Raw genomic sequence first — 9206 nt, forward strand, 5'->3', positions numbered from 1 at the left:
AAGTGATATCATGGAAAACAATGTGCACAAAAGAAAGAGTGGATTCATTTTCAAAAACACACAACTTCATAGTATTATACGCATTTTACATGACCAACTTCCACACAGGCTCATTGCAGATTCTAAATATTTCATTTTGCAAACAATCCAATATACACCATACGTCCAAAATCAATTTATTTACAAACTCGTATAAAACATAAAATGAGCGGTCATATTTACAAATTCTCCATAACGCAAGACTGCAGGAAAAATGTGAGCAATCAGGACCACACATGGTACATGGTTTTGATGCTCTTAACCAAAGAAAACTGGCCATATTCATCATCACAACACGTTCATATTACAAACTTGCGCTCTTATAATCTTGTTGCAAGACTAAGCAGGTTCACAGGGTCGATTAGACCATAGTGAGCTTAAAGCCCTCAGGCGTTGGAAATATTCCCCCAAGGCAAGCAAGCACCGAGCTGCCTGACGGATTGTAAGTATTCGAGACATTTGCTTCAAGGTTTCATGACGAAGATGATCAGCCTGTTATACATAAATCATGGTTAAATCTCTCATAATCAATCAAAAACTTGTTGAAGTGGTAAATTGGTAATGCATATAGCAGTTAATGATCCTCAACTATGCTTATGTTTAACGGGGGGAAGGTTATTTTTACAAACTACACTAAGTACTTAGTGTATGACCGGTCATACTTAGTGTAATTTGTAAAAAATGTTTGTAAACGGATTCTTCCCCATATTTAATATATCATTTGTTATTATTACAATATAAAACATCACAGTAATGTATGATTATAAAAAAAAAAAGGGAAAAGTATTTCTCCAGACACTGGAGATAAAGTTATCTCCAGTGAGCTCAAAACGACGTCGTTTTGGATTATAAAATTAAAAAATTATAATGATAAAGACTAATATAACTCTGCAATATATTAGAATTACAAAAACACCTTGATTTCTGCCCCAAAACGATGTTTCGAGCTTATCGGAAATAACTTATCTCCGTTAACTGGAGAAATTCTTTACCCAAAAAAAAAAAACTTTGGACTTTTGGATTAAAAGCATCTATATTGTATAGGCATCCTCGGAGAAAATGCTAAATAGTAAGTTGGTAACAATAAACGCTTAATAAAATAGTTACCAAACTAGCAATGTAATAGTGATAAAGTTGTGCAGTTAAATGTTTTCAAGTGAACCAAAAGCCACAGCATTGTAATGGATGAAATTTGAATGCTTACGGCAATGACTTGCCCCCAAAATCAAGTGGTTAAAGGATGCCAAAAATAGACCATAAATAACTTAATTGTTAGAAATTCAGATCTGAATTGGAAAAAAAAAATTATATTTCCAGCCTTTGAATTGATTGATTACACTGTTGCTTTCGGTTTCTACTGAAGATTTCTTTAGAATGACTGTTATTTCAGCATCCTCACTAAGAATCTGTTACTGAAAATTATTTTATCAAATATTTTTCTTTTAGTAGGGCATTAAAAATAGAATTAAAATCCATTTCTCTATAGATCGATGTATAAGAACTAGTTTAGATATGAAACTATTTGTCGACACTACATGATTAATAGCTGCAAGTCACTTCAACAGTAACCTCCCCACCCCCTCACCCCAAAAAAAAAATTGAACATTTAACCAACTAACCACATTTGATCCTATTTCATTTGACCCAAATCATGATATTTAAAGCACAATATACTGCTTTTCTTTTCTTTTTTAAACCTATAGTCTGTAGAGACCAGAGAGACACACAACTGTAAACATGAAAAACGAAGTATAGAGCAGAAATAAGAAAATGGCCAACTTACCCAATTCAAAAGGCTTTAACCAGACCCTGAAGAATGTAGATTTACATAAACGAGCATAAATAAGAAAATAGCAAGTACATGCTCTTTCAAATTATTCTCAAAAGAATCTACCAATCATTATTCCCTTCTACTAGAGGAGGGTAGCCACACAAATAAGCACATGTGAATTCAGAGAGCATATTTACTCAGAACACATACATACATTACTTGTTGTGAAAGTAAAGTTTTATTAAATCAAGGAGTAATGGCTATCAAGAAAGCAGGGTATATTACCTCGATCAAAAAGCTCGCCAGAGCTTCCAAGTTCTCCATTGCAGAAGCCATCTGCGGAATATAACTTCCTTCAACGAGTTGTCCAGCTGCTACACTATCAGCGAGTGCTTGCCGGAGTTTGTCCATACCTTGTGAAAGGGCATCTTCTGCTTGCTGACATGATTGTGTAAGGTTATAGACATCCAACCGTTGTTGCTCCGTCAAGGGTTCAATCAGAGGAACAAGAACCTGCAATTAAAATAAAGTTGTTCAAATGCACCATACATTACAAGCTTACATCATGCCATAGTTGAATATGGAAATAGAAATACTCTGAAGTTAATCAAGTATCTCAATAAATCCCTTTTGAAAATTTGAAATGCAGGGGTGGAGATGCAACTCGTGACCAAGGCAAGAAGTCAATTCAAAATCTATATATCATCTCTTGCTGGACCCTATTCTCTGGGACCATCACTGAAACTAAGTGATAGCCATTTTAAGTACAAAAAGCATTCCAGTAGATCTTGCCTAATGTACAAAAACTGTAATAAATGAAGGGTTCACTTTTTGTCATGTGACATGACTAGAGCACTTTCCTGCACACACAAATCAAGTGTAGGTCCCACGCTTAAAAAAAAAAAAGTCAGATCAAAATCAGGATACGACGCCGTATCCTTATGATACGGAAGCGGATCCTTGTTGCAGGAATGAACAGTGTCATTCCTGCAACATGATTCTTATATTTCCCATAAATGAATGCAGTTTCAATTTCCCTTATTGTCTATCTCTTAAGCAGACACTAGAAGATGATTTTAATTAAAACACAATAATAATGGGAAACTCCTCAAAGACAGTGACTGAAATATAGATCTACATATTCTATGGATAACATTTTCAGCTTCCTTTAATCATTTAATATGAACCATCACCTTTAGAAGCTCAGAGGGGCGAAAGCCGCCAATCCACAAGAAAAATCTTTCCGCTGTTGTTTTCCACATACCGGACATCAAATAGAAGACATCAGCTTTTGCAGCTGCAGATTTCATGCGAAAGATTTCAGCATAGTGGTTCATAATACCATCTACCAGTATCCTGAGCTCTATGTCACCAATATGAGAATTTAAAGCACTTCTCAGTTCTAAGATTTGCCTATTTTGCTCTTCCACCCAGTGTCCATACTCCATCTCAAAGGTTGTAATTCCTGCAAATCAGGTATTCTTATAATGCAAGAACTAATTGGAAACAAGAGTATAATGCAAGAAGAAAACATACTCAAGCAAACCCAAGACCAATATTACATCAACCAAAATGACCTATGCAAAGCTTACATGACACCATGAAAATTTCCCAACAATTCAAGAGTTGCAAGTCAGATTCCTAAAAATTGTGCCTAGGGCTAATATAAGACACTTATTTTCAAGATGGGTTTATTGTATGCAAAATTTTCTCAATTTACTAACAATTTAAGGTTATTGTGAATGTTAGAGAAATATAATATAAAACCATTAATATGACATTTAACTAAAAGCTTAAGCTTTTTGGTTGAAATTGCTCTTTACATGATATTAGAGCCTTTGTGACCAAGTGATCAAAAGTTTGATCCTCAACGCCTCCCCCCCATTCTATTAAAAAATAAATCAATTAAATATTATGGAATTTCTTAGCATCAGTAGGAAGGGAATGATATATCGTCTACCCTTCAAGCCTAATGGACTATTGTGTGAGGGGACGTGTTAGAGAAATATAATATAAAAACCATTAATGTAACCTTAGCTAACAGTTTATTCTTTTGAGTAGAAATGGTTCTTTACAGACTATAGTTATGATCTTAAACAACATTCAAGCAATGTAAGTAAACACACAAACAAACAAAGAAAAGGCATGGCAATTTTAATGTATGAGACTAGATAATCTAGTTTAGCAGCATATATTAAGTCAGACAGATATTAAAAACTCTGCCAACAGGCACACACCAGGCTTTAAACATTCTGCCACTTTCTTGATATTTGGAAGAAAAAAATTGTTACAAAATTGGTTATGATTTGAAACCAAAAGAAAAGATTGCCACGGAACTAAGAGAAAACATCTCCAAAATTTTTGACATGACAGATGCTAAAACAAGATTTTAGATGTCCACATAGAATGTAACAGATTTAGGCACAGTTGAAAAAACTGATTTCACAACAGAATAAAAATAAATTTAAAACAATGAAAACATGGAATAACAAGAAACAAAAACTCAAGTGCAATATAAATAAATATCTAGCAGTAGTAGCATTTTAACAAACCAACCTGAATTTACAGGTCCAGCAAAACCCAGATGATCAGAATCCAAGCCACCACCTACATACAGTCCCTGCAGTTTTGTTGCCTTAAGACATTAAAGAGAGAGGAAAAAGAAAGAAGATACTGATAAAACATAAAGTCATCCACAAGAGAAGCTACAAGCATATTAATTCATCTTCCCCACACCTGCTGTCTTGCACGTTCAAGCTCTTGCTCCAACTGCATCAACTTCAAACGACTTGATTCTAACTGCTGCACATAGGCCTGTAAGGTAATATCAAAACACATGAATATTAGTATATCTAAATACTAGTTGCACGTGTGACATATCTATCAATGTATAAACATTCAAACCTTTTTCCGCAAACGGCTCTTACGAGCAGCTTCTCGATTTTGCGCAAGACGTCTCAGCATCTGCATGTTTCTGCATATTAGATTCCTATTTTTTCTCCACCATATATATATATATGCATAAAAAGAGTATGTATACATCCAAAATTTGGAAGCACTGGATCTCTTAATTTGCCTTGCATACAGATTCATCAGAGTCAAAAACGGCAGGTCTGATATAGTTTTCATTGTCAACCTAAGTTTATAAATGAAGCTAAAGATGGAAGCAAAAGAAAATTAAAAAAGTTGTGCCTTCCTGGGCCAAAACATCCCCAATGATCCTATTCCATAATTTTAAATTGTTTGAATACATCCATCATATTATACAACAATACCCTACAGAATGAGCTTTGAAACTTCAAAATGACAATATATCTACTGATCATAGCATTGGGTACTAAACAAATTTCCCAATGAAAGAAACTTGGAATGGTAAAGCACACATTTAGAGACAATTCGAACTGATTATTGCAGTTGCAGGAAGTATTCCAGAGTTCCCAAGTACATATATAGTTCAAATTAGTAAAATACCACCAAGAAATAACCTTTCTTTATTTTCTTCTGTTTGGGGGAAAGGGAGGGCAGATAGGGAATGGGTTTGCATAACATGCTCTTACCTTATCAGTAGGTCTATTAGCTTCTTGGTCATACTTGTTAGATGTTCCCAGCATACCATGAGAAGCATCCTCTGACTAGGTATTAAACAGAATAAACGAATTTGGTTAGTAGGGAGAATAGGCATTCTCGTTTGTCACTGAAACAAAACACAAATTTTGTAAAGTTGCACCTGACTATCGAACTTCATGTCTGCCTCATCAATTAAGGGCATGGATGCACTTAAATCACCATTACTTTTGAAGCTTTCTCCCCACATACTAATCTGGTGGAGAGGATCGTACACACCCATCCTTGCGAACTGTGCAGTTGGTGAATTCATGCTCTATGGATTGATCAGTGCAGCAATTCAATCAGCATTCAACACATACATATATAGCAAGCTGCTGTTAAGGAATAATAAATTGAAGTTCAACCAATCTTAAAATGCACTAAAGATTGTAAAGCCAAATGCATTAACTTTAAAGATTAATAATAGAAACAATTAGAAAGGAAAAAGAAAACAAAATAAGAATCACATGGGACATTTATAGTTAAGGTTAAAGGTGTCCAAGGCTTGCAGTCCTGATAGAGTTACATATGCTTCACAAGACCATCCTATGTCCTACCCAAAACTTTGCCAGGCACTGAAAAGTGAAGATGGTTTCTGACAAAGGGTAGGCTATGCAGCTCAAGGACTAAAAGAGCTACCGTTGATGCAAGATGAGAAATTTATGCGCAAGTAAATAACCAAATAATAGAGCTGGTCTTCATACTCAGGTATTCCAGCATCAAAGTAGAAGGAGGAAACAAAAAAGATATAAAAGGATAGAAGACTATTAAGTTCCTGCAGATAAGAATCAAGCAGTGGAATCATGTACAGACCATTGTTTCAACTTTTGTAGTACCAGAAGAACTACTGTGAGAGAGAGAAAAAGATTGAAATTCCTTAATTCAATAGCTAACAATCAACGGTAAACAAATAGAAACCTTAATCTCAGATAGCACAATCTAAAAAGAAGCACAAAAAACGCATTAATTCTTTTAACTAATCCATGCTTCAGTTTCTTCCACCACCTTGGCCACTTTGCACAATAAAGACCATAGACACGCCTATGCAACAGATTCTATAGTATGATTTTTCCCAAATAAGGCAACAAACCAAAACATCATTTTTGTTATACATAGGAAAACAAAACCAAATCCTACATCGACCCCCCTTTTTTTTTTTTAATAAAAAACAACAAAAGTTATAACAACTGGGAGAAGAAAGTACCAGTAAACATAGACGAACTCAAATAGAAAGTACATATCAAAGACAACTGATGTCATAATAATTGGTTGGCAATTACAACAAAGTTTGATCTGTACCCACTTCCTCGTTTTCCCCGGAAGTTAATTGGATTAGAACTATTTAAAAAAAGGAATAAACCAAAATCAAAATTAAAAATTAAAAGGGCAATTAAAAAAAGCAGAACCTTAGAAGTTAGAAAGCTAATTTGAGAAATGAGAAGCTTTTATTTTTTTTTCCCGCTCAAATCTTCATGCCAACATGGTGACCAGTACTATATAGAACACCAGAACGCAACGCAAGACCCTTCTTCTTCTTCCATCATTGCGTTCTTTCAAAGAGAGCCTAAAACTTCAATTTTTATTATATAATAAGAAAATGGAAATGAAGCCCACCATTTTTAAATGGATTATATATTATTATTATCTATGTATATAAAAATAAGAATAAATAAAAAAATGGAGAAGACACTTCGTGCTTTGTCATTGGAGAGTGGTACTTGTATTTTTGTGCATGTTGTTGCTTGGTTATGTGGAGCTACAGAGAGTCAAATGTTTCACATTAACATAAACTATGTGTCGCATTCATAGTCATATTTCCACTAAAGCTAATGTGCGCACCAGGTAGATCGGGACTGTGTTTCCCTACCCTCCCTCACCTTACGTTACTGTTCCACCGCTCACCGGAACATCAACGCCGGGTGAAAACGTATTTTCCTTTTAAACCAACTAAGTCACGTCCTTTGATTTTATGTATAATCAGAATAAATAGTTATAATATTAAAATTTTATTTTTTTTACTTTTTACATTAGCGAATAGTAAAAAAATATAACTTAATTATGTACTTTCTAAAATACATAATTATAATAAGAAGGTAAAAGAATATAATTTTGATTTTTTAAAATGATAAATTATTTTTTATTATATGAAAAAGTTATATTTATAAATTTTTTATTTATAAAATATATTATGTTTTATTAATAAAATACTCTTGAATAAAATCTTATCAATAAAATATAATGTAGTTTATAAATTTATAAAAAGAAATTATCAATATAATTTTTCTCTTATTATATATGTTTTCATTCAATTTTCATATTTATTTTTGTTTAATTATTTATAGTCATTACATTGGGTGAATAACCAACGGGTCATATCATTTTATATCGTGTATGTTAAGTTTTCAGTTTTTGGGTACGTTTGGACGAGCTTTTATTCTTCAAAAGTTGCTTTTTTTTAAGAAAAAAAAAACACTTCTCGTTTTTAATTTATTTGGATGTCTGCTTTAAAAAAAAAAAAGAAGTCACAAAAAAAATCAAAAACTTACTTTTTTTCAAAAGCTAAAAATTTTAATTTCTAAAAAAAGCAGAAGTCAAAAGTCAAATATTTTTTTCAAAATTTAAATATTTTTATAAAAATATAAATAGCTTTAATTTTTGTAAAAAGTACTTTTAAAATAAGAAAGTGATATAAATTATTTTTTTAAAAGCCGAAACAAATGACCTCTTACTCTTTAATTTTTTTATTTAATTATTTTAATTTATTAAATATGTGAGTAGTTAAATATAACCAAAATATTGATTAATATTTGGTGTCAGAATTTTAAGAATAACCTACCCGTATTTTTAAATATAATATTAATATAATGCAATGAGTTCACATCCTATTGATGTGAAATATACACGAGATGACATGTCGCAGTCCGCACGGGGAGTTGCATTATGGATGCGTGACTTATTAGATCATGCGAAAAATTATTTTTATGAAACATAATATAAAAGTAATTTTATCTTTAATAAATTTATTAAAAATTGTGACATTTTTTTATTTTTTTTTAAATAGACCCTACATATACGTTTACAACATGAAAGATCTTATCTCATATAACATAAGATTAAATGAACCTTTACATTATATTGATATTATATTTGTGAACAAACATTATTTAAGAATTAAAAAAAAAATAACCAAAAGAATAATTAACCCAATTTATTATTATCAACATAAATCTCCCTTTTTGTCCTAATGATAACTTAAGTAGAATGCTACAAGTAACAAGGTCCACCAATACTAGAAAGTAAGAAATTATGAGTTTTATAGGATTAATCAAGGGTGTGTGGATTAGAAGAAAGAGGACATCATTGATCATGCACAGCATAACATTTGGCTGTTATCTCGTATTGCTTTTCATGCCATTATAATGTTATAAATTATTAACGAATACGAATATGAAAGTATACATTCGCACTGTGTTTTTTTTATTATTATTAATTATTAAAATCAAATACTTGGTGTAGATTATTACGATGAGAACGACCAGTCCCTTACGTTTCTGCTAGATATTTGTTAGGCTAAGGAATTCGAATAAGGAAGATTTCGAATTGCAGATAACTTCTATTAGGCTAAGCTAGTGATTCGATGCATCTTACTCCACCTTTTTTTAACCGTTGACCTGACCTTCACGATAAATATACCAAAAGCATTTGTGCCTAATAAATCAATGCATCTAATTACTAAAATGTACTATGTAACGAGTTTAACTAGTGTTCACTATATGTATGATATTTAATT

The 9206-nt window shown here is 32.3% G+C and overlaps 1 protein-coding gene across 1 annotated transcript; it reads right to left on the reverse strand.

The window, feature by feature from the left end:
- Positions 1 to 64: 64 nt before the first annotated feature.
- On the reverse strand, positions 65 to 6602 carry LOC133284438 (transcription factor TGA4-like). Its single transcript, XM_061481444.1, has 8 exons — positions 5538 to 6602; positions 5368 to 5442; positions 4715 to 4774; positions 4547 to 4624; positions 4367 to 4430; positions 3004 to 3275; positions 2096 to 2323; positions 65 to 531 (listed from the first exon to the last, which is right to left on the reverse strand). Exons 1-8 carry the CDS (start codon positions 5685 to 5687, stop codon positions 379 to 381), a joined length of 1080 nt encoding a protein of 359 aa, XP_061337428.1. The 5' UTR covers positions 5688 to 6602; the 3' UTR covers positions 65 to 378.
- Between the last annotated feature and the right edge of the window lie 2604 nt (positions 6603 to 9206).

This window comes from Gastrolobium bilobum, unplaced genomic scaffold (genome assembly GCF_033153095.1).
Source record: "Gastrolobium bilobum isolate Gb01-03AN ecotype WA unplaced genomic scaffold, APGP_CSIRO_Gbil_v1 utg2164, whole genome shotgun sequence".
In the NCBI taxonomy this organism is placed as follows: Eukaryota; Viridiplantae; Streptophyta; class Magnoliopsida; order Fabales; family Fabaceae; genus Gastrolobium; species Gastrolobium bilobum.

Coding starts and splice junctions, on each gene's coding strand:
- LOC133284438 (XM_061481444.1), bottom strand. CDS start 5,687: ATGAATTCACCAACTGCACAGTTCGCAAGGATGGGTGTGTACGATCCT. Junction 5,443..5,537: donor ACATGAAGTTCGATAGTCAG/GTGCAACTTTAC, acceptor TTTAATACCTAG/TCAGAGGATGCTTCTCATGG. Junction 4,775..5,367: donor CTAATAGACCTACTGATAAG/GTAAGAGCATGT, acceptor AGAAACATGCAG/ATGCTGAGACGTCTTGCGCA.